Below are 26386 nucleotides of genomic sequence, written 5' to 3' on the forward strand. Positions count from 1 at the left end.
GATACACTATTGGCCATTAAATGCAACAATGTAACAGGTCAAAATGAAGCTCACCACTTTCTTTCTCACCACCATTTCCTCCTGACTTCATCTTCTACCACTGATGCCCCCATTTCCCCACTCATCAGAACTGCCTCTCTTGCTTCCCTCTCTTTGCTCCCCACATCCTACTTACAACCTTACAGACTCTGCTTCATGATGTTTTATGCACCTTTCTCTCCCAACTATGGATGGCAGATTTAGCAAATAAAAATACAAGATACCCAGTTAAAATAGAATTTCAAATAAATGAATAATTTCACTCATAAGCAAATCCCATGAAACATCTGGATAAAATTTGTACTAGAAACTATGTATTGTTTACATGAAATTCAAATTAAACTGGGCATGTGATATTGTATTTGGCAGCCCTACTCCTGTCTCCATTTTTACTGCCTGCATCTTAACACTCCTTACTTCTGCTATAAGCCATAGTTACCTAACAGCCTCCTGGTCTCTCTGTTCAATCCATTAATCTTTACAAATCACAGCTGTAATAGTGCCATGCTTTACTCACCACCTTCAGTGGTTTCCACTGCTGAGTTCCTCATGCTGACCTTTAAACTCATCTCATAGACTAGCCCTGATATGCCTCCCCAGCCCCATATCCCACTGCTGCCCCGTAGGGCTCACAGCTACAGCTCAAGTAACTGTCTTGTGGTTATGAAACACCCCCAACACTTTCCTTCCCTAGGCCTCAGCTCACATCATCTTTTCCATTTAGAATGCCCTACCTCACCTGTCCAAACCTTGACTCCATCCTCATAAAGCTGCTACTCTAGGCCTCTTATACAGATCACTGGGAAGTTGATCCTACCATGTAGTATGTCAAAAAAGTGGAGAATTGATCATTTCATGTGGTTTAGGTTAATGTAATAAAAGGTCTCCTACCCAGTGCATCCCAGCCTTAGTTGCTTCCCCACGTTCATCATCTCATCCCGTTCCACAAAAAACATCAAGCAGTAACTGCCTAAAGCAATGTTTCTCAAAGCGCAGTCCTCCAACCACATGCATGGAATCACCTCTGGGGCTAGGGCTATAGATTCAGAACCTGTGGGGAACAAATGGGGCTTGGCATGATGAACAAGTTTCCCAGCTGAGTTTTGTGTTCACTATAGTTGAAAACCACTGGCCTCATGGAAAGACTGCTCAGTCTGCTTTGCTCACGTTAGTACTTGAACATGCCACATGCATTTCCATGTATTCTTTAATACCTCTGGAGGCCCGTGCTGTACTTTCTACTTTCAGACTCAGACTACAAAACTCCTACTTGTCCTTCCAAGCCCAATTCAACTTCTACCTCCTGCATGAGCATTTCCCTGCTCACTGCAAGAAGTCTATAGAAAAAGGTACACACGTTACTTATTGCCACTAGCCATGCATTTGTCTCATCCCATGTAATGGAACATTCCTCCAAGACAAGATTTTTCTCTGTACCCCCAAAGAGATTAAGACCATGTTATGCTCTGGTGATTGCTAAATAAATAGATGCTGCAGTAATATCCAAATTAGGTCAATGAACCCAAGGAAGTTAACTAAGCAAAAATGAGAGTACCTTCCAAATTAGGAACTGTGATAAGGAGGTGTCCTTCTAAAAATAAATAAGTAAATAAAATAAAGAAGATTTCATCCATGAACAAGCATTTATGCCTTTATGTACATATAAGTCCTAACTCAGTAGTGACAGGACTGCAAGTAAGATCTGTGCCACGTGAACTAGGGCCTGCTCATCAATCTTCCCCATGGCTCTTCCCATTTCTTGGCAGACTTTGGCCCATCCACAAATCAAGAAGAGAGTTTCCTGTAGTCGAAAGCCATACCTAGACCTGTTCCAAAAAGACATTGCAAACTGAACAAAATAGACCCATCTTCTTTCCTCCTTCACTTCCTCCTCCTCTGGCCCTGTTGATTTCTCTTCCGGAAACTATTCCCTGTCCGCACCTCCCACATCCCAGAGGTTCTCCCTCCCCTGCTATCTGTAGATTCTGGCTCTCCTTCTACTTCCTTATTCAGGGGTTCACCATTTTTCCTGAGCCTCTCTGCTAGTCTCCATGCCTCTGTATTTGTGGAACCCAAATCTTCCTGTCAACCCCCTTTCTAAAACTCTCTCTGGGTCCTTATCCCCATAAGATAAAGTCTTACTCTGGACTGTGGGGCTCCTCACAGCCTAACCTCTGCCTTCCTTTCAATTGCATTCTATTCAGAAAATAGCCTCTGGTGCTTTCCATGTGCTAGGTGCCAGAGATATGAAATCAAAGAGTCTGGGGCTCACAGGAGAGTGGGGAGTAAACATGCAATTGATGCAGTGTGACAGGCTCGGTAGAAACACAGGAGGTCTTTGAAGACTCTTAACCAGCTAGTGGCAACTCCTGCAAGGAGTTATAGCAGAACCAGGACTAGAGTTAAATCTCTAGCTTCAGGACTCTTTTTACTGCTTGATGCAGCCTGACCAAAATACTTCTGTTTGCCCCAAGGAAAAAAAAAAAAAATCCACAAAATGGAAAAACACAAGATGATCCATAAAGAAAATACAAATTCAGTATTAAAATGCAAAACGCATAAACATTACTAAGGGGACACTAAATCGCAGTGAAAGGAGATCATATAAATACTGCACTTATAAGATGGAAATGCAGGGAGATACTTAACACACTTATGCACAGCCCAGATGCTAGTCCATGACTCATCTATGTTGCTGAGTCACACGGTAACACAGAACACCAAGATAACTACTTACATGCAGATGCTACTAGTACTACTTGGATAGGGGAAAAATGGTATCTCTATCTTTTAATATTGATATCTATAAAAAATTAAATTACTTTTTAAAATCTAATAAATAAAATGCACATGTGAAAATCTCAAATTTATTTCAAGGAGCCAAGAAACTAGATTTGAGAAGCCATTAAATGATTTCTAAGGGAATTCCAAAAAGATATAAGGATTTCATGCAAAATTAAGGCAGAGAGAAGAGTAAAGGGACAGGAGATCATAAGAGATTTCTGATATGTTCTCTGTCCTCAGAGAATATCATCTAGATTTGTGGGACCACGTTTTAAACTGCAGACTGTGATCAGGTCAGGAAAACAATTTAGTGGGTCATGATGGTCATTTTTTTAATGAAAGAGAACATTATCTAATAGAAAATACCAGGTTGCAACTCACATAGCAAGAGAAGTATCAAATTCTGCGTATAACTGTGTGTGCACTTGTATATGTATTCATTTGCAAAGTAATACACATTTCATATGGCAGGTTCCAGTCACAAAAGTTTGAAAAACACTCTTCTTTAAAAGACTTTCCTTAGAAAGGCCTTATTTTTAACACAAACTAAACACACTTAGTTATGAGTACTGGCCCTTTCCTTTGTTCTTGGCATCTGTGCTAAAATTAAACAGAGAATGTGAGTGGAATATTAGAAATGGAAGGAGGAGGCAAGTTAGCAGAATGTAAATGAGTGAATTGATAATAACAGAACAAAGAGCAAGACAACGAGATGGATGAGCTCTGGCGTTTTTTTCTAAAACCTCTTGCTTGTGATAACTAAGGATTACTTGGATATTTTCTGTCCTCTTTACAGCACTGGATATACAGTAGCTGCTCAATAATTGCTCATCCAGTGATCCTCTAGAATATCTGCACTCTCTCTATGTCAATGCTAATCATGCAGAGTGATGACTTGTCTTTCCACTGTCAGCCCCCTCCACTTGTAGGAGGCTGGACTAATGTTTGGTCCACTGCTATATCCCCACTCCTATGACAGTGCCTGGCGGATAGCAGGTGTTCAATGCATTTTGGTTGAATTGTATTGAAGGGCATCAACAGACGATATAGTTATAATGCCCATTTGATGCTTAACCCCCTTGCAAGAAAAAACTGATTTCAGTCCATTGACCAAAGATATGCTAATTATAGAAAAACAACAAGAACAAAACTCTAAATTTAAGTTTCCAGGGAGCCAACAGCTTAGAGTCACTTATGCCTCTTTGTCCAGAGCTCAGGTTGACTCGAAGGACTTGTCTCGACCTTTTAGAGAATAAGAGCCCCTTGAAATCTGATAAGTTATTTAGAATATTGAGTTTGGACCTACTTTTCAGACCCAGTCTGGCTCCTAGAGACAAAGTGGAGAAGCTTTTTCTAGTGTAGACAGCTTGAAGGCAACAACCACTTTGAATCCAAAGCTGCTGAGCTATTTCAGAGATCCTGTCCACATTGCTAACTAGAGCAGGCAGAATGCCCGGGAAGGCCCAAAGTAGAGGGCTAGATTTAGAGACGCAGTCAACAAGGTCAAGTAATTCAACAATAAATCAAGCCCTGGTTTCTTCCTCACAAGAAGCCCAGGATGAAAGGAAATGAGAAGGGGCTAGGAAGCTGTTTGTCTCCCCCACCCCTCTTTAGCTCCGTCATGCCTCTATGCCTAAGTCTAGGTGTTCAAACCAACTCCTAGAAATGTAGCTGTGTGTGGTGAGTCACGAAGGATGCCCTGAGCATGGAAAGGCATATGGTCAGTTATCAGTGGGAAGATGAGTGAAAGATGCCCTTATCAAAGGGTTAAGTCAAAGGTCAAACTTAAAAGTATTGCTTGCTAGTTAACAGGTGCTCATCTCAGCCAGGCAAACATAAAAGCATGGCTATGACCACCAGTGGAAATTCCTCTTTATCGTGCATGCTAGAACTTAAAGTATAATAAATAAATAAATAAATAAATAAATAAATAAATAAATAAATAAAAGAAATTCCTCTTTATCAAGGAAACTGATGAGTATTAAAGGTAGAGAAAAATGCTCCTTCATATCAGACATACTAAAGCAATGGTTTTTACCTTCATGAGTCCTATGTATACACAGTTGAATCTCGCTTCTCTGTGAAAAGGGGGCAAGGAACAGAGTAACCCTGGTCTGCAGAGTTCAATGGATACCATGGAATCTAGAACACTTATATTGGCAAACAGTTTCAGCCTCCATTCCCCACCCAATTTCTTTTTCCTTGTTTTTTGTTGTTGTTGTTGTTTGTTTGTTGAGACAAGGTCTCCTTCTGTCACTCAGGCCTCAGGCCAGAGTGCAGCAATGTGATCATGTCTCACTGTAACCTTTGCTTCTGATCCTCCCACCTAAGCCTCCTGAGTAGTTGGGACCACAAGTGTATACCACCATGCCCATCTAATTTTTGTATTTTTTGTGGACACAGGGTTTTGCCATGTTGCCCAGGCTGGTCTTAAATTCCTGGACCCAAGAGATCCATCCGTCTCAGACTCCCAAAGTGCTGGGATGACAGGCATGAGCCACTGCACCCGACCACCCCACCCAATTTCTATCCCACGCTCCCTCTGACCATCTGCCAATGTATGCTGAAGGAACATAAATCATCCTTAGGTTAACCTAAGCCAAATGTAATCAAGAGAGCCACTTGGCTTAGGGCCAAGAAAACAAGAAGGAAGCTACGTATTGTGTGCTCCAAAGTCAAGCGGGAACAAAGTTGGGGCTTTTCTTTTTCTTTCTTTCTTTCTTTTTTAAAATAACACTATCTAATGTCTCTCTGTAGTTTGAATCTCAATTCTAACTTCAGCATAACTTAATCTCCTCCGGCCTCAGTTTTCTAATAAATCATTTGTAAAAGATAAAACACGTTTACAATCTCTACCAGTAGCTGGCAACTTAATGGGCCAGCATACTACATTAATTATCATCAGAGGCTGGGCGTGGTGGCTCACGCCTGTAATTTCAGCACTTTGGGAGCCCAAGGCGGGCAGATCACAAGGTTAGGAGATGGAGACCATCCTGGCTAACACGGTGAAACTCCATCTCTACTAAAATCAAAACAAAACAAAACAAAACAAAAACAAAACAAAAAAAATTAGCTGGGCATGGTGGCGGGTGCCTGTAGTCCCAGCTACTTGGGAGGCTGAGGCAGGAGAATGGCATGAACCCAGGAGGCAGAGCTTGCAGTGAGCCGAGATCGCACCACCGCACTCCAGCCTGGGCAACAGAGCCAAGATTCCGACTCAAAAAAAAAAAAAAAAAAAAAAATATCATCAGAATTGCAGTATTACATTTTGTAATCCATTTTGGATTGAAGCAGAGGTTCTGGAGTCAGAGGGACTCTGGAATGCTGGTTTCATGGACTTCATCAGCCATGAGGAAATTTCCTTAACCTCTTTGAACATTAATTGTCTCATCTACAAAATGGGGATAATAAAACCATTTCATAGGGTTACTGTAAGGGTGAAATGAGTATCTGTGTGTCAAATGCTGTGTGTCAAATGGCACAGAATAGATGACCATAAATGATAGCTATTATTATGATGATGGCTTGCCCCCTTAGAGATATGCCACCAATAAAGAGCTGTTCTCTGGCTAGCTCAGAAAACCAGACACATTTCCTAAAAGCTACTGATGCTCAATGTCCTGATTACCAACACGTTCCCCCACGTCCCTGCTCCTCCTCCCACATTCTCTATTGCTGTGGATGGTGTACCAGCTTCCCTGTTATCCATGTGAGAAAACCTATAGTCCTCGTTGACTCCTCCTTCCCCGCCACAGCAAATCTGTCATTGGGTTCTTGATTCTACTTCTTGAATATCTCAACTCCATCTGTTTCTCTCCATCTGCTTGCCACAGTATTAGTTCAGGCCACCATCAACTTGCGTCTAGATAACATGCCTCCCACCTGGTCTCCTTACCCCAGCCTTCCCCATTCAATCCACTCCCCAAGCTGCAACTACTGTCATCTTTCTAAAGTACAAATCTCATCATGCCTCTCCCCTGCTTTCAGCTCTTCATTGGCTCCCCCAAATAATCCCAGTCACCTAATGTGGCTTCCAGAGTCTGCCACGATCTGACTAGTGCTTCACTCCCTCCCTAGTCTGACATCTTACCATGTCCCCTCTTGTGTTCCAGCCACACTAAATAATTTGTAGTTCCCCAAGTAAGTCATGAATTTCTCCCTCTGAAAGGATGTGACACATTTAGGATACGTCATCCCTTCTCTTCTCCATGCTAACTCATTCTCAATTTTTAAGTTTTAGCATAGGTACAGGAAGACTTCCCACTTGAATACTGGGTTAGATGTGCCTCCCATTGTACTGTGAATGTCTGCTTATTTGTTCGTCTCCTACACTAGACTGGGAGCCCCTTGAGGATAAAACCCATTTTTCTTATTGAAATACTCCAGACATCAAACAGCGACTGGCTTTGTGCCAAACAGGCTCTCGCTGTTTGTTTGTTGGATAGATAAGTGAATATTAGCAATTGGCCCTGCCTTATGAAGCAATCTCTACCTGAAGGCAGCAGTGGCATTGAGCTGCCCAGTAGCTAAGCCAACCCCAGGTACCTTTGCTCATCCAGCAAAGCCAACACCTACCTAGGATGGCCACCACCTCATCATCTTGGATCACCTCCAGGGAGCCAGAAACCACAAAGCAGAGGCTGTCAACGCTCTCTCCTGCATGGTAGATGAGATCCCCTGGGGCACAATGCACCGTCTGGAACTCCATGGCCAGTGCCCGGAGGCAGCCATCACTGGCCAGCCGGAAGGCTGGGTGCTCCTTGAAAACCTTGCGGTTCAGGTGCACGCAGATGTCAGCTCTCATGTCCTTGGGGCAGATCTGCAGGACCTAGCCAGGCACAGAAAAAAACAGTGTGAGGGTCCTCACTGTGGCCTTCAGCACTTCAGGGGGAGGAGCAACATCCACTACACCAGACTACACTCTTCTAACCAAAGTTCCTGCCCTTATGGAGCTTATATTCTTATAGATGAGACAGATAGTTTCTAAAAAAAAAATCTGTGCTGAATGTTCAGGACAGGGGTCTGAGAGTCAGCACTGGGAGTAAGTAGGACTCCTGCAGACTAGTGGTCAGAGAAGACTTCTCTGGGAAGGTGACTTTTTTTTTTTTTTTTTTTTTTTGAGACAGAGTCTCACTCTGTCGTCCAGGCTGGAGGGCAGTGGCATCATAGCTCAACCGCAAGCTCCGCCTCCCAGGTTCACGCCATTCTCCTGCCTCAGCCTCCCGAGTAGCTGGGACCACGGGTGCCTGCCACCATGCCCAGCTAATTTTTTGTACTTTTAGTAGAGACGGGGTTTCATCGTGTTAGCCAGGATGGTCTCCATCTCCTGACCTCGCGATCCACCCGCCTCAGCCTCCCAAAGTGCTGGGATTACAAGCTTGAGCCACCGCACCCGGCCCAGAAGGTAACAAGCTGACTCCTGCATAAGGGCCTGAGTGAGCCATGTGAAGAAAAACATCCCAGCAAGATAGCAAACACAAAGACCCTAAGAGAGCCTGAGCAATGGCCAAAAGGAGTGAGAGCAAAGGGGCAGGAGATGAGGATCAAAGACAACACGAAGTACAAGAGACTTTCAGGTGTAATAAGCCTTGGGTTTTACTCTGAGTATGACAGAAAATATTGGAGGATTTTTGAGCAGGAGAATGTCATGACCTGACTTACATCTGAAGAAGATCATTGAAGCTACAGAGTGATGTTAGAGAGTGCTGACTATAGGGTGTCAAGAGTCTAGTCAAGGAATCTAGTTAGGTCCCTCCTGCAGCTGTCCAGGTGAGAGGTGAGGGAAGCTTTGACTGGGATGCTGGCAGGAGAGTCAGGGAGGAGCAGTTAAATTTAGAAAAGATTTGTAACGTAGCGTAGCACAGATATGATTTGCTGATGGACTGAATATAGGGTGTTATTTAAAGACAGATATAAAGTAACATTTACTAAGCACTTACTGAGTGGCAGGTGTTGCTAAGCACTTTAGAATCATTCATTCATTTAATACTTATCACACACATTATGGTATGCCAGGCATCATCCTAGGCTCTGAGGATGAAGCAGTAAAAAAATAAAAATAAAAAAAGACAAAACTCCCTGCCCTCATATAAGTTACCATCTAATGGGAGGAGACAAATAATAAGCAAAATAAATAAAATTTAGTGGTATGTGCTTAAAGACAACAATAAAAAAAGGAAAGAAGGATAGGCAAAGTTGAACAGGGTTATGATTTTACATTTTAAACTGTTACGTGCATTTGCTAATTTAATCCTCCCATAAACTGTGTAAGTGTTATTATTATATCATTTTACGATGAGAAAACTGAGGCACAAGGAAGATAAATAACTTGCCCAAAATTGCCAGGAAATGGCACAGCTGGGGTTTCAAACTAGATAGCTTGACATCAGAGCCTGGTTTAGATCCCAACCAATTCCTATACTAGGCAGCTGCCCCCCAAAAAAGGCTTGTAATTTTATTATCAACATCTCGGCAGCATCTTGGAATTCAAGCAAAATGAAAACTGGAGGAGGCTATGCAGGTCTCATCTTCTGAAAAAATTAAAAATTTGCAGGTTTTTCTAGAGGGAGAAATATTTCTCTGGACTAAATGTCTGCAATAAAACATTGCATGGCCCCTTACATAGCAAGCATTAAGTACGGACACTTTCAAGCAAACGTCTCCAGAGAAATCAGAAGTGTTTCTAAAATAATCCATTCTCCCATCCTAGCTTATAAGCAAAGCTAGGGGCATAAAATCAAGTATGTTCAGTGATGACGTTTTCCTTGAGGTTCTGGGTACTTTCCCACCCCTGCTTCTCTGCCTTAGCACAAGCCATTTGCTACTGTATCTGCTGCTCATCCCCAAAGTTGGAAGACTTTCAGCCTCCTTCAAAGTCCAGCTCAAACCTCACCTCACCCCCGATGGCTTCACTTACATCCCCACCCCCTCAGGTGCCCCTGTGCACTCCTTGGAGGTACAGCAGTGGAAAGAGGTCAAAGAGTTGAAATCCCAGCTCCTTCCCCTCCAGGTGACACTTTCCTTTCTCCTATCAAATGCAGACTGTTAACACTGACTTGTGAAATTAAATGAAATTATATCTACCAGTACACAGCCTGGGACAAAGCCTGGCCCCAGTAGGGGATTTGGAAAGCACAGATGCCCTTGCCCTGTGTACCTCTGCATTCTTGATCTGGGATTGCAGGATGCCCAGCAAGTGAGCATGCCCTCTGGGAGTACAGACACAGGACAGACCAAGGCAGAGAGGAAAATTCAGAATACTAATGCTTGGGCAGAGCACTTGCTAAGGACTTACTTCTAAAAGGCTCATTCAAAATACGACTCCTGCAGAAATGCAGATTTAATTTAGTTCCTCTTCTCTCTGAGCAGATCACTAGATAATGGGGCGCACTCGCACACCATGTCAAAACTGTGCCCAGTAGTCTGGAACCAAGACTTATTCTTCAGGTGAGTTCACCTTTAAATATATGGTTTCCCCTGGGCTAGACTTTACTCTTTCCCTGGAAGAGGCTGCTAGGGAATGAGGCCTTGGCATGGAGACAGTGTTTTATTCTGGGCACTGTTCCCAGAGCCAACGGAGAGTACAGTGTGAGCAGGTGAGGGAACCTGAAGGGGAGAAATTGCAAACTGTCACAGCCGTCAGTCATTTCCATCATTCTTCCCATCTATTGGCTCCACACTGAGGTGGGTGGGGTGTCTGGAATTCCTTTCTCTGAGTGGAGTGGGGAGGTCTCAACTCTGAGACCCCAGAGCCACCCTCCCCGGCTCTGGCCACCTTTCATACTGCTAGGTTTTGAGAAGAGACCATCCTTACTCTTCCTTGAAGGTCTCAAAGGCTAAAGGGAGATGTCAATGTGGAATTTCCTCCAGGCTAGGCAGAACAGGAGTCCTAAGTAAGAGAAGAGGCATTAGAATCAGGTAGAACTGGATTCACTTCCCAGCCTCAGCACTCACTAGATGCATGAATGTGAGGCAATAGTTAGCTCCTCTCCCCATGTCTTCATTTTTTTGAAATTTCATATAGAATTCTTCTGAGGATTCCATGAGCTGTTGTGTGGAACATCCTGGTATAATGCCTGACACATACAAGTGTTCAATGCCTGTGAGCTCTCATTTTTGATGTTGTCATCATAGCAGCAGCAGCAGCAGCAGCAGCAGCAGCAATTTCAGGGAGGCTTTGAAGTCCAGAAGGTCATAGCCAAAAGGGCTTTAGAGATCACCTAGTCTTAAAGATCATGTTTCCATGTGTATAGACATAAAAACAGACTTGGAGAGAGACAAGCGATGTGTTCAAAGTCACCAGCCAATAGCTGGTAAAACTGGGGTATCCCAGCACTACCACCCACATGCCCTGGCTCCCTGGTTATCACTGACCATTCTGACTTAGATTGGAGGGGAGGGGCAGATGTGGAGAGGTACAGGACGACAGGACTGGTTCTCTCCCCAGCAGCTGCCTGCCACAAGCTCCTGCCCAGAGGAGCAGCCAGCCCGGGACAGACTGGGCTCCAGAGTGAGCTGGATCCACGGCTATTCCCTCTTCCATCTGGACCAGGAGCTGGGGTAAATCCCAAAGCCCTTCAGGAAAGTGAGGGCAGATCTGCAGGACAGATCTGCACGGAGAGTAAGAGAGAGCAAATGCTGACGGTGCTGTCTCCCATGGGCAGCCACCCAGACAGCCCTACAGCAAGCGGGGGGAAGGGCTTCCTTCCAGACAACCAGACTTACAAAGGCATCCTGGTGCCTGGGAAAAGGAGCCTAGGGCAGAGAGATCAAAGTTCCTTTCTGCTCCATCAGCTGCCAGGAACCCACAGAACCTACAGGCATTGTTGAGAGAACACAGCAGAAACAACAGGCGTAGTTGGGGCAGGTGGTTGGCAAAGGCAGCCACTAAGTTCAGCCCCAGCTGATGCCCTGCCCATCCAAGAAATTAGAATGACTCTATTGGGACTCATCCTCCTTCTCTCTAGTACATGTTTTAAATTTTTTTAAGTAATAGTAGGAAAAGCACAAGCTTTGAAGTCAGACAAAATGGTGTTCAAATCCTGGCTTTGCCATTCTTTATTCTGTGACCAGGGGCAGTTAGCAAAATGAATCGGGCCTCTTGTGCTTACCCCCTTCAATAGGGTAACAGGGTTGCTGTGGAGGCTAAATGAGACACTAGTGTTAAGACCAGACATATAGAAGAAGCAAAACAAATATCTGTTCTTAATGCATGTTCAATAAATGGTAGCTGAGGTTGTAGTAGTGGTGTTATGGTTATCACGGCAAATAGTGAGCAAAACCAAAGTAATGTTCAAGTTGAGGATTAAATTCAGTTCAATTTTTCTTTTTAAACTGTCAACTCTCAACTGACAATTCTAATGAAGGAAGACTAGGAACATAAGTAGCTGATCCCAAAGCCAGCTGAATTTGGTTTGCAATGTGTCATTAGGTATTTTTGCAATCGTGTTACCTTTCTGTTTTCCTCATTCTAACAGTCGAAAGAATCAGTATGCCCTGAGTACTTACAGACTGGTGATAAAAAACAGACTTGATAAAGACTGAGAAGCAGAGAACGAATCTCATTGAGAATGGATTTAATCTCAATAGATCTGAGATTAAATCTTTTTTATAGAAAATATGCAAAGAAAATTCTTAAGTTAATAATAGGAAGTCCACTGTATGTTTTCTGTATTATTTCCAGTACCACCAAATTTTCATTACTCTATTGAAATGCATCTAGAATGATACAACCGTTAGAGAACAATAGGAATTTATCACCCTCTCCATTTTACAGGTGGGAAAACAAATAACCAGAGAGATGCCTAATTGATGTTCTGGTCAAGTCAATTGATGATGAAGGCACAAACTCTTGTTCACTGTTTCCTGGACTTGTCTAGTGAATAGGGTTGCCTGGGCACTTGTTAAAAATTCATGGCACATGTACACCTGTGTAACAAACCTGCACGTTCTGCACATGTACTCTAGAACTTATAATATAGTATAATTATAGTATAATTAAAAAAAAAAAAAAGAGTAACTCCTTAAAAAAAATGCTCTCTCACTTCCCTTAAGTTCTCATTCCATAGATCCAGTGAAGGCTGGGATAGTTTTTAAGGGCACTTATTAAAAATGTTCCCTCACCTCCCCCAACTTCTCATTCCACAGATCTGGGATGGGGGCTGGGATTATTTTTAATGATGACATCATGGGATTCTTTCTTTGAGACAGTCTTGCTCTGTTGCCCAGGCTAGAGTGCAGTGGCATTATCTTGGCTCACTGCAGCCTCTGCCTCCTGGGTTCAAGCAATTCTCCTGCCTCAGCCTCCTGAATAGTTGGAACTACAGGCACATGCCATCATGCCCAGTTAATTTTTTGTATTTTTAGTAGAGATGGGGTTTCCCCATGTTGCCAGGCTGGTCTCAAACTCCTGACCTCAAGTGATCCACCTGACTCGGCCTCCCAAAGTGCTGGGATTATAGGCATGAGCTGCTGCATCTGGCCTGACATCATGGGATTCTTATCAGGGTCAAGATGAGGGTGAGCTAAGTGAGGCAACAGCCTTGGGCACATAAAATTAAGGGAATGCCAAAAAAGTCAGTAATCAAGATAAATCATAGTTTAATGCTATTTTTTTTAAATCAAGGTTAATGCAAAAAAATCCATGATGAACAAAATACCGAAAGTTTGAATGAAGACAAGATCAGTAACAGTGCTGTCCTATCTTCAAGTCTGGGTAAAAAGAAAATTGGCAATACTGATCTCCCTTCTCTAGTCATGGCCCTGATTCTTATCATCGTCCAAGTTTGGGAAATTCTACCCTGGACAGTTAAACTTCCAGCTCCTCTCTTCTCCAGGAAATACACCCTGCTTTTCTAATTTCTTAAATAATGATTTTTGATTGTTGGTCTTGGAGTAAGGCTGATCTAGAAGTAAACAAAACCTCTGGAGGTAGGACCTGGAATCCCAAAGTACCCAAGTGAATTCTGAGCATAGCCAGGTCTGAGATCCACTGTCCTAGGCAAGCCTCAACACCCCTAGGGAAAGCAAGAGACAAATGATTTCCCTGAGCTCCTCAGCCTCCTTACCTTCTCTGTGTCAATGCCTCTGGACATGGACCAAGTGGACACGATATAATCCATGACTCGCTCACTCAATCCTTTTGGCACCTGGTAGAGCTTCAGGAAGTCTCGAACACTGTTGAGCATCTCATGGTATCTGTTGGTGTTGGCATACATCTGTTGGAAAATGGTCGTCACATTTCCGAAGATGGTGGCATAGAGAAGTGCTAGAGGTGAGGAGGAGGAGCAGGAGAAGAAATAACACGTGAGTGGTCCCTAAGCCAGGGTTCCAGAATGCTCAGCTTGCTCAGAGTAGGCCATTGGCCAGAGCTGCCTCCCCCTCCCGCCCGCAGTGCAGACTGCCCTGACTATTCCCAGGAGACCCTCTCACCTGGAGCTTCTGGGGCATGGATGCAAAGAAAGAGCCTCCTAACACCGAGCTACTAGGAGAAACCTGTGGGAGGCAGGGTTAGGGTGGATGGGAGCTGGCATGGCTGGGGACAGAACTAAGACACAGCAGTGGGGGCTAGGCAGTGGGTTGCGGGGGCGGGGGTGAGTTGTACTGCTTCATTTTATACCTTCTGTCATAAAAAGTTTGAGCCATGCCTGAGGTCACTAGTCAAATGTGTGCCTGTGTGCTCCATACCAGTCAAAATCCAAACCCATCGGTGAATGATCTTTATCAAGCTCTGCTATGTGCCAAGCACTATGCTACCTGCCAAGGACAGGATGGTAAATAGTCAGACCTGGTCCTCACAGAGCTAAAAACAGAGCAGGAATGACAGGCCTTAAATAAATAATCACAAATAAATAAATAATAGCAAGTCTGCAGAGGGCAGTGAAGGATGTTATATCCTTGTTTTGCACTTATTGTTAGTGCACCGATCTGCTTCACTGTGATGTGGCTCCTGGGGAAAAACATAGCTTTAATATGGTAAGAATAAAATCAAGTCCCCTTTGAGACATAACAAGTATGTACTATGTGCTACTACAGCTCCCCCTACATTTGCATTAGGAAGAAGGATCATTCTGTTATTACAAAATCCCACCTTCTACCTCTAACTTCCATTGCTCAATGCTGAGCTCAACAGCTACTGCTTCCAGGAAGTCTTCCTAAATACCTTCTGCCCTCCATCTGTCACCACAAGTGCGACCATGATTTACCAGGCATATTTCTACAGAACTCATATGACACCATTTTGCAATCATGTGCTTCTTTCTTTGCCTATTCCCTGACAGTGTGAGTTGCTTGAAGGCTGAACCCTTCTGTTCCTTGCCGTTATATCTCTAGGATCTAACACTATACCAGTACTTAATAGGTATTTGTCAAATTTCACACATTTTTGCTCTGGCTTTTTAAAAGATGAGTTATTATTGATATATAATAAACTGTACATGCTTAAAGTATATAATTTGCTATGTTTTGACATATGTACACCAATAACACCATCACCACAATCAAAATAGTGAACATATCCATCACCGACAAAAGCTTTGTCATGCCTCTTTGTAATCCCTCCCTGCCATCCCCACCTGCTTTCCACCTGCCATCCCCAAACAACCACTGATCTCTCTTCTGGCACCACAGATTAACCTTCATTTTCTAGAATTTTATAGAGATAGAATCGTACAGTATGTAATCTTTTTAACATCTTTATTAAGATATAATTCATACACCATAAAATGTATCCATTTAAACCACAAAATTCAACGGTCTTTAGTATATTTACAGAGTTGTGCAACTATCACCACAATCTAAGTTTAGAATATATTCCTCCCAAAAGAAATCCCACATCCATTACCAATCATTCTCCATTTCCTCCCAAGTCTCTTGCCCTAGACAACTGCTAACCTACTTTCTATCTTTACTGATTTCCATATAAGTTAAAATCATACAACATGCGGCCTTCCATGACTAGCTTCTTTCACTTAACATAATGTTTTCCAGCTTCATCCCATGTTGCAGCATGTATCAGTACTTCATTCATTTTTAATCTGAACACCACTCTATTGTGTGGATATTACACATTTCATTTACCCATTCATCAGTTCATGGGCATTTGGGTTGTGTCTGCTTTTTGGCTATTATAAACATTCATGTGTAAGTTGTTGTTGTTGTTGTTGTTGTTTTTAGATTGAGTCTCACTCTGTCCCCCAGGCTGGTGTGCAGTGGCGCGATCTCCGCTCACTGCAAGCTCCACCTCCCGGGTTCACACCATTCTCCTGCCTCAGCCTCCCGAGTAGCTGGGACTACAGGCACCCGCCACCACGCCCAGCTAATTTTTTGTATTTTTTAGTAGAGACGGAGTCTCACCATGTTAGCCAGGATGGTCTTGATCTCCTGACCTTGTGATCCGCCCACCTCAGCCTCCCAAAGTGCTGGTATTACAGGCATGAGTCACCGCTCCCAGCTGGCTCGTGTGCAAGTTTTTATGTGAACATATTTTCAATTCTTTTGTTTCTATACCTAGGAGTGAAATTGCTGGGTCATATGGTTACTACGTTTCACATGTTGGAGAAATTGCAGAATTGATTCCGAAAGTAACTGCACTACTTTACATTCCCTGCCAGCAGTATATAAGAGTTCCAGTGTCTCAATATCCTCCATTAACATTTGTTATTGTGTCTTTTTCTTTCTAATGAGTATGACTTGCCATCTCATTGTGGTTTTGATTTGCATTTCCATAACAGCCAATGATGTTAAGCTTCTTTTCATGTGCTTATTGGTCATTTACATATCTTCTTTGGAGAAACCAAATCTTTGCCCATTTTTCAATTGGTTTTTTAAATTGTTGAGTTGTAAGAATCTTTTATATAATCTGGATACAAATCCCTTCTTAGATAAACGATTTGCAAATACTTTCTCACATCACATGGGTTGTCTTTTCACTTTTTTGTGGTATTATTTACAGCACAAAAGTTTTTAGCTTTGATGTAGCTCATTGTATTTATATTTTTTTCTTTTTTACTCTTCTTTGACTGGTTTATTTGATTCAGCATATTTTGGGATTCATCCACATTATTGCATGTATTGTTTAATAATAGTTCATTTTTCTTTTTAAGTAAGAAAAGCAAACATTTTACTTGAAATAATTAGAAATTTACAAGAAGCTTTGGGAGACTGAGGGAGGTGGATCACCTGAGGTCAGGAGTTCAAGACCAGCCTGGCCAACATGGTGAAACCTCATCTCTACTAAAAATATATATATATATAAATTAGCTGGGCATGAGGTTGCACACCTGTAGTCCCAGTTATTTGGGAGGCTGAGGTAGGAGAATCGCTTGAACCCAGGAGGCAGAGGTTGCAGTGAGCCAAGATCACGCCACTGCACTCCAGCCTGGGTGACAAAACAAGACTCCGTTTCAAAAAAAAAAAAAAAAAAAATTACAAGAAGTTGCCAAGATGGTACAGAAAAATTCTGCGTACCCTTCACCCAGTTTCTCTCATCTTACATGACTACAGCACAATATCAAGAACAGACTGACATTGCTATAAAGTATATGTATACTTCTGTGTCATTTTATCATATGTGTAGATTCATGTAACCAGCACTACATTCAAAATACAGAATTCTTCCATCACCACAGAGATCTCCTTGTGCTTCCCCTTTATGGGCATGCTTCCCCCAGCAATCACAACTTTTTCTCCTTTATTATAATTATGTCATTTTAAGAATGTTATGAAAGACAGGCACAGTGGCTCATGCCTGCAATCCCAGCACTTTGGCAGGCCAAGGCAGGCAGATCACTTGAGGCCAGGAGTTTAAGACCAGCCTGGTCAACATGGCAAAGCCCTGTTGCTACTAAAAATACAAAAAAAAAAAAAAAAAAAAAGTTTAGCCAGGCATGGTGATACACACCTTGTAGTCCCAACTACTTGGGAGGCTGAGGCATAAGAATCACTTGAACCTGGGAGAGGTAGATGTTGCGTGAGCTGAGATTGTGCCACTACACTCCAGCTTGGGTGGGTAACGAAGCCACTCTGTCTCAAATAATAATAATAATGTTATAGAAATGGAATCACAAAGTATGTGACCCTTTGATACTGTCTTTTTTCACTCATCAAAATCATCCAAGTTGCTGCATGTATCAATAGTTCCTTCCTTGTATGGATGTACCACATGCATTTCTTCCAAATAATCTTATTCAGGGTTAGCTGACATACTATGGGAGACAAAAAATAAGAGAGAAATGCATGGATCTAGAGATAAGAGAAGGACTGAGGACACAAACCCACCGAAAGAGAGTTGTAAACAAGGATCAAAGAGTACTCTGGAAAAGTACCAGGGACTGGTGTCAATCTGAACAAAAGGAGTCAGACAAAAAGCAGACACTAGCTCTTCTAAGCTCATAGATAGCCTCATAACAATGCAGTTGAAGGTTCTGCCTCCTCCATGCCAATAGTGCATGAAGTGTGGTCAGAACTAACCATCCTCCCAGGAGATGGGTTAGTTGTCTTTTTCCAGTCAGTCTGACTCTAACGGAACAAGCCTATGTGGGCAGTCCTGCTTCAGCTCTGTTTTCTGATTCACAATGAACCAGGGATCACAGGCAAAGAGTACATGTGCCTCTTTTAGAATGGCTGCCAGAAAATTAATTTAATCTTGAGCCTAAAACAATAGTTACACCAAATCGATATAGTAAGAATAACTCTCTTGTCCATGATCTGGGAGAACCAGGCAGCAGGTCAGACGTCAAGCAGGGATGTACAACCATCATTTACAGCTCAGGGCTGGTCTTGTTCTAGGTTGCTTCTGAGGCATTCTGGAAGGTTAGGGGTCCTCAGGAGGCCCTTGCTCAATTATGATTACTATTATGAAATATTATTACACTAAAGGTTGATAATTCTCCTCTTAATGCCCCTTCCTTAATTTATTTTCCTTTTTACAAAAAATAGCGACATGTTCTCACAATGATGCCCAGGCTGGTCTCAAACTCCTGGCCTCAAGCACTCCTCCCACCTCAGCCTCTCAAAGTGCTGGAATTACAGGTGTGAGCTACCATGCCCAGCCCCTAATTTTATATGAAGGGGGATTACATGTTTTTCATGCATGTAACATTTAAATTATATTGGTATCTTATATATAAAGCATTATACCTTAAATACTAAAAACCTAAGTGGGAGAGAAGACATGTAAGTCCAGTTGTCACCTGAATAGATATGCGTGTGATGTGGAGAGGAAGGGAGAGATATTGTAATGCCACTGTCAGGAGAGTGAAAAAGCCAGCATGAACCTCCCAGTGCATAAGGCGTTATGGATGGCTCCAAATGTGGATTCTTTGAGTCTTTCCGTTTTGAGAAAGTAAGGAGACCTCCCCCAACCTCAAGGCAAAATGCTGATTTGGAGAAGAAGAGGTTTCTTTCATATTTGAGTGGTTTACAGTTTAACTACATCACAGCAAGAGCTTGGGTTCCTACCCAGAAAGAAAGAAAAAAAAAGATGGTATTATCCAGCCCTTAATTAGAAATAGCTGTGTGTGGCCAGGAGCGGTGGCTCAAGCCTGTAATCCCAGCATTTTGGGAGGCCGAGACAGGCGGATCACAAGGTCAGGAGATCGAGACCATCCTGGCTAACACGGTGAAATCCCGTCTCTACTAAAAAAATACAGAAAACTGGCCGGGCTAGGTGGCGGGCGCCTGTAGTCCCAGCTACTCGAGAGGCTGAGGCAGGAGAATGGCATGAACCCGGGAGGCGGAGCTTGCAGTGAGCTGAGATCCGGCCGCTGCGCTCCAGCCTGGGCAACGGAGCAAGACTCCGTCTCAAAAAAAAAAAAAAAGAAAAGAAATAGCTGTGTGGAATTTGGTGGGTGGGGGAGGGGGGAGGCGGGTGTAGCAAAAACACATATCTTTATCAATTTCATTTTCTTAAATTTTTCCTGGAAGCTTCTGAACTGTGCCATTGCCAGTTGTGTGACTCTTTCCTGTGAACTTAAAATGACAAGGTTCATAAATTTGGAAAGGAGAGCTTTATTTCTCATAAAGGATTGCAGCTTGCAGGGGGCTATTCTGACAGGCTGGGAAGCATAGCCTCCAGCTAGAAGCCAGAAGCAGACACTTCAAGAGGGAGAAGAATAAGACAAAGATGTATGGTGAATGGGGGTGGCCAAATATATATATTAAATAAGCTGTAGGAGGGATCATGAATATTCATAAAAGAGAAACATGCATGTGAACAGCTGAGCTTCATGCCTCTCCATGGGACCCATGTTCAAAAAATGGCAGCATTAGCATGAACCAAGGATGGCATTTTTAAAGCAGAGTACATGAAAACCCTCACTGTCCATCCTCCATAGACTAGCCAGAACCATTCTGTAGTGAGTGGTCTCGTATCAGGAAGGAATGCAGTTCAGCTGTTTTGTGAAAACCACAAAAGGGAGCCGCAGCATCAGTGATTATCAGTGGTGGAGTCTTTCAAACGGGCTGGTTTCTGTTTAGTCTTAGGGAAGAAAGACTTAGGGCATTTGGTGAGATAGGGGTTATAACAAGGCATGTTTAACCTCTCATCCTATTATGGCCAGGAACTCAGTTTCCAAGGCTTCTCTGAAGTCCCCTTGGCCAAGAGGAGGTCTGTTCAGTCAGTGAAGGGGCTTAGAATTTTATTTCTATTTCTCACTCTTCATCAGCAATCTAGGAAGTTTCTTCACTTATTTAGGTTAGAGCCCCTTATTCCTGCATCTCCTGTCTTCCTCTTTCTTGGTTTACCCCTTTCCCTCTTTTTAATGAGATATCTTCTAAGAGTTTTCTGAAAAAGGATATATGGGAACAAAGTTTTTTGAGACCTAACATGTCTACTCTTATATTCAATTAATAGCTTAGTTCGGTGTAGAATTCTAAAGTGGAAATCATTTCTCTCTGAATTTCTCTCTGAATTTTGGAGGCATTTCTCCAGTCTTATCTTGCAATTTGAGAAGTCAGAACTAGTAGGATCCCTTGTCCTTCATATTATAACCTGTTTTCTTTTTCTCTCTAGAAACTCTTTCTACAAGGTTCTGAAAATTCGTAATAATGCACCTTTTTGCTATGGTTCCATTTTCATCCATTGTGCTAAACCCTTTCAATCTGGAAATGTATGCCCTTCATTTCAAGAAATTTTCTTGGATTATTTGATAATTTCTTCCCTTCCATTTCTATATTTTCTTTTCCCTGGCCTCCTGTGATGCAAATGTTGGACTCCTAGATTAATTTAATTTTATTTTTCTCTCTTCCTAATTCTATCACTTTATGAGAAATTTCTTCAGCTTCTGCTCTTTTTATTGAATTTTCATTTGATATTATACTTTTAATTTCCATGAGATTTTTTTCATTGTCTGAATGTTCCTTTTTAAGTGCATTCTGTTGTTTCTTAGATGTAGTATCTTCTCCTGTTTTCTCAAAGGATATCAATGATAGGTCCATTTTTGAGTTTACTTCTCTTCGCTTGCTCTTTGTTTCCTCATTTATTTATGTGCATGTTTGTCTGCCTTTCTTCTTAGAAATATATGGTAATCCTTAGATATCCACTCATATTTAAGGGTGGGGCCCTAGAAAACTGATTAAAAGCTTTAAGTGAATGAGTAGACTTTGTCAACTGTGAGAATTCACTGTAGACTGACCTGGCTAGAGTTTGTGTTGAAGAATCCATGATGCTACCAACTTTAGGATTGTCCTTTTGGACTGCTCAGAGAAGACTCAATTTGCTGTCAAGAATGCTGGCAATATTCAGCAATTAAGTGAGGGAGAGAAAGGTTGAAGCTTTCAATATTCAGTGTACAAAGTTTCCCTTAATTCTTATTTTCATATAGCACCTCTATTTCACTGTGCCTGTTGTCCCCCAGTCCAGAGACTACCTCTAAAGAATAGACCAGGTTTCATTAATGTCAGGAGGCGCAATGACCCAACTGCACAAAATGAGGAAGACATCTGTGGGCCTAAATACTTGCTAAGCAAATTTTTAACCCGCCCCCTTTTTCTTAGCTCCACCTTCACCTCCACTTGTGGAGGTACTTATTGTCACTAATAGTTGAGTGGGGGTTCTGGTGAAAATCTTTTGGGAGTTCTGTTGCAAATCAAATTATTTTTCAGATTTCCCTTGTGTCACATTAGGGTTCAGCTTTATGGGGTCTACCAAGTCAGTCATTGCTTTCCAGCTTTCAGATTTATGTAACTGTTGTCTCTCCTCTCATTCTTTTTGTCTTTATGGATTTATGCTTGTAAAAAGGACTCCCCTTTACTGTTGCTTTTGTGGGGTTTCAGGGGTAATCAGATAGAAACATGTGCATTCAGCCAGCCATTACAGCAAAAGCAGTATCAATGACTTGCAAAGGCTTCAGGAATTACTGGCTTTGGCCCAATGTTCCCCATATGAAAGTGAAAAATGGTACCAAACCTGCAAAGATAAGCGCTCAGAGTAAAACAGTAATGATAAATAACACTACTACCTCATGGTAGATAGTCACTATTTAGCAGGTAAGGAAACTGAAGTCCAAGATCAAAGAAATAAGGCAATATGTAGCAAGGCCAGATCCCAGGATCTGTCTGACTCCAGCCACACACTGTATCTACTAAATCATCCATTCTCGAACTTCAGTGTGCATCAGAATCATGTGGAGAGCCTTTAAACTCATTCTGGGGTCTCACCTCCAAAGTAGATTTAATAGGTCATGAGTGGGCCCTAGAGCATATATATTTCTAACAAGATCCCAGGTGATACTTGCACTGCTAAGAACTTTGAGAAGAGTGGTATGATGATTCTCTAACTTCTACTGCAACTCCTTATTTTATTTCAGAATATGTTGTCAAGCTGTATGAACATAAATGTTGGTTTTGTCTTGCTCTTCACAGCCAAGGCTGACTGGATTATTCATTGATCACTTTTTCTGGAATAAGGATAGGCAAACTGAAAAGAAAAAGTAACTACCTATTAAGAGCCACTATATATTTTCTAAATATAGACTTTAACACCCTCCCTTTCTCTCTGTTTTTTTCTATCTCCCCTCTCTTCAACTCTACTACTCCTACTATCCTGCCACCCTGAGATTTCATAGATGCCAACAGGAAAAACTGAGAAAGTAGAAGCCCTTTCCAATCTCTGCTTTTAAGCCAGATAGTGCCTGAAATTCAATATCCATTAAGATTACACCTTACTGCTGCTTATTTTAAGGAGACTTAATTTGTTCCCTCTTTTGCCAAAAAAGAAAATAACTCTTATATGAATTTCCCTTAAAACAAAATCTCCAGTCTTATCATCCTTAATTCCCCATTAGTCATTTGATTAGGATGAACTGCTCATTAAGTAGCTGTGCTGTTGGCTATGCAGGGTGCAGGAGAGAGTGTCATTAACACATACAACATTGGCACTGAGCACTCAAAGTGGTCCAGAGACACTCTCTCACTTCCAAGTAATAATGAGATAGAGTAAATACAGTCTAAAAAGGCAGAAAAGGAGCTCACAAGTTAAATTTTCTGCTTTCTATGTTAAGGGAAGCCAAGCAAATCCCTATAGGTGATTTCTGCACACACAACATTTCTCTTGATAAGGAAGGAAAGATGGGATCTTCAGAGTTATACTCTTCTGGGTTCAAATTCCAGCTCAGCTGCTTAGAACTGTGAGATCAGAGGCAAATAACTTTACTTCTTTTTCCTCTGTTTCTGTCAATCTAATAAAAAGAGAAACGTCTGCTCACTTCCCCCTGGGTTGTTGGCAGAATTAAATCAGATATTGTGTGAAAGTATCCAGAATACTGAGCTGGCACATAGAAACTCCCAATGTTATTTACTCTTTCTGTTAATCATCCTAGAGTCAACTATCATGACAGTTAACGCACACTGGACAGCATGTCATGAAGACAGTAACCTAGAACACTAACCTGAATTGAATTAAAAGACTGCTGCCTTTTAATTGCACTGACTCAAAATTTATCATTGCCAAACAATATTGGAGTCTAGAAGAGAGATGTTTTCAACTAAGCTCATCATGCACAGAGGCCTTCAAAGGAATTTCTAAAATCCATAAACACTAAGAACTTTGATGTGTTATGAAGCTATTCATGGATGAGAAGGGGCTGAAGAGTAAGTGTAGACAAGGGGAGAGTGTGAGGGGGTAGGGAGTAAGACCTGAGAACCAGACTTAGTCCTTATTCTATTTCATCCAGCCCATGTAAGAGCAACACATCTAATTTTGTTAATGTAATTTTTTTGGTCTTTACTGTTGTTATTGCTTTTGCTTCTTTGAATGTGATATTGGTGGAGTAGGTGTGAGGATAGTGTTTATACTGGCATGGTAACTGACAACTAACTTTTAAATTATTTCCCATAACTTAAAAGCCATAGCCAAGAAACTCACTTCTTGGGCAGAAATGGGTAGTGATACGGTTTGGCTGTGTCCTCACCCAAATCTCATCTTGAATTGTAGCTACCATAATTCCCACGTGTTGTGGGAGGGACCCTGTGGGGGGTAACTGAATCATGGGGGTGGGTCTTTCCCATGTTGTTCTTGTGATAGTGAATAAGTCTCATGAGATACGATGGTTTTATAAATGGGAGCTTCCCCGCACAAGTTTTCTCTCCTGTCTGCCACCATGTAAGACGTGCCTTTTGCCTTCCACCATGATTGTGAGGCCTCCCCAGCCACACGGAACTGTGAGTGCATTAAACCACTTTTTTTCCATAAATTATCCAGTCTCAGGTATGTCTTTATTGGCAGCATGAAAATGGACTCATACAAGTAGTAACAATGGGAAGAAAAAGAAGTATCTACTCATTGCCATGCTAGCAGATCAATCCAGCATAGGAGGAGGATGCACAGGAGAATGCTGAGTCTATGCTTTGGAGACAAGAGCTGCAATTTGGAATACTGGCTCCACTACCCACTTCAGGATAATCATTTACTCTCTTTAAATTTCTTTGTATATAATAAATAATTACCTTATATTTTTTAATAAGTGGAATATATAAAATGCTTATCACAGTATCTTGCACATAATAAATGCTCAATAAGTAATAATAATTAACAGCAGGATAAAGACTAAAAAATTTTCTCGAAAGTTAATTATTTCCTGGAAATGTTACCTAACTTTATCATCAGATGTCTTAATTCAACAAACATTAAATGCTCAGATATGTCATGTGCTGGTCTGGGAAGCAGCATGGTATAGTAAAAATAACTCAGGTTCTGATGAGAAAGCAGCACTGTAATGGAATTCATGGCCCTGCCACTAAGTCAAGTAATGAGAGCCTCAGTTTTCTCATTTATGAAAGGGGAAGGATAATCCTCACTTCTTAGGGTGGCTGGGAATATTCAATTAATTAATACGACAACTGTCAAACACAATGCTGGATGGAACAGATTTGCAGTAAATCTTAGTTTTCTTTCCTGAACCACTCAGTGTTCATATTTTTCCATCAATCATCTCTGGATTCTGGTTTCTTCAGCTCTTGGCTTTGAATGATTATACTCCTACTGTGATAAGTTGGCCTGTGCTTTTCCTTAAATAGAAGACTTTCTGGAGTGTGGAAATTTTGGTGGAGTCACTTCAGAGGCACCTTCCTCTGCATTCAGTGGGTGCATTCAGTTTGTCAATGCTGTTGACAAGCTATTGAAGAGTCTGTCTCAAAGAGGTGAGTTTGCTCTGGTTCAATGATCCAAGGGCTTCTCCGAGTGTAATATTGGAACAGCAGCATCACATCATCTGGGCATTTGGTAGAAATGCAAATTCTCAGGCCTACCCCAGACCTACTGGATCAGAATCTCTGGGGGTGAGACCCAGGAATTTGTTTCTTTCAAATTCTCCAGGTGGTTCTGAGGTTGTTAAAGTTTGAGAAACACTGGTTTATGCTATACCAATAAATACTCAGTACTTCCCTAATAAGATTTAAGTATAACGTCCTCCCCCAAGCGGGGAGGATGGCCAGATGAACAAAAAAAGATACTGGGCCATATTGAGAATGCATAAGGAGACTCTGAAGGTAGCTAACCTTACTCTACCATACAGGAAAATGGCCATGAAGCCAGGTGAGATTGAGAGAACCATCCCACAGATTAGCAACACCTTGATGGAAATAAGTACACTCAGCTCTGAATTTCCTGCCAGTGGAACCAAGTATCCCCATTTTTCTAAGAGATGGTTTAATTATTTTTTCTCTTTCTCCACTTCTTAGCCCTTTACAAATGCAAAAATACCCTTTTATCACCATGACCCCATTCCACCAGATACTCTCTACAGGGCTAGTTCACCTAACTCCTCAAGAGTCAACAGTCAATTTACAGACCGAAGCATGCCCACTATGGAACTTTCACCCACCAGGCCACCAGGAGGTTGCCTTGAGATAGCAGCTGACTTCTATGAACTCCCCCTACCAGGAGACTGCCTATGATATGAAACTCCATCCCACCTGGGGCGCTTTTGGCCTAGTCCTGCCCACGAAGGTGCCAGCAGTCACCAGCTAAACCACCCAGTAGATAAGGCACCGGAGGTAACACACAGATCCCACCCCCTTGCTCACTTCCTCCCCTGCCTTTTAAAAGTGTCTGATTTCTGTTCCAAAA

At 42.1% G+C, this 26386-nt stretch overlaps 1 protein-coding gene across 2 annotated transcripts in view; it reads right to left on the bottom strand.

Annotated features, from left to right (window-relative positions):
* LOC105484917 (potassium voltage-gated channel subfamily H member 1) overlaps nt 1-26386 on the bottom strand; it is a 455126-nt gene that overhangs the window by 122554 nt on the left and 306186 nt on the right. For both annotated transcript variants that reach the window (XM_011747028.3, XM_011747026.3), the window contains exons 8-9: nt 13890-14089; nt 7399-7651 (exon numbers count right to left, since the gene is read on the bottom strand). In XM_011747028.3, coding sequence (XP_011745330.1) covers nt 7399-7651; nt 13890-14089 — 453 coding nt within the window. The remainder of the gene's footprint in view (nt 1-7398; nt 7652-13889; nt 14090-26386) is intronic.

Source organism: Macaca nemestrina, chromosome 1 (genome assembly GCF_043159975.1).
Source record: "Macaca nemestrina isolate mMacNem1 chromosome 1, mMacNem.hap1, whole genome shotgun sequence".
In the NCBI taxonomy this organism is placed as follows: domain Eukaryota; kingdom Metazoa; phylum Chordata; class Mammalia; order Primates; family Cercopithecidae; genus Macaca; species Macaca nemestrina.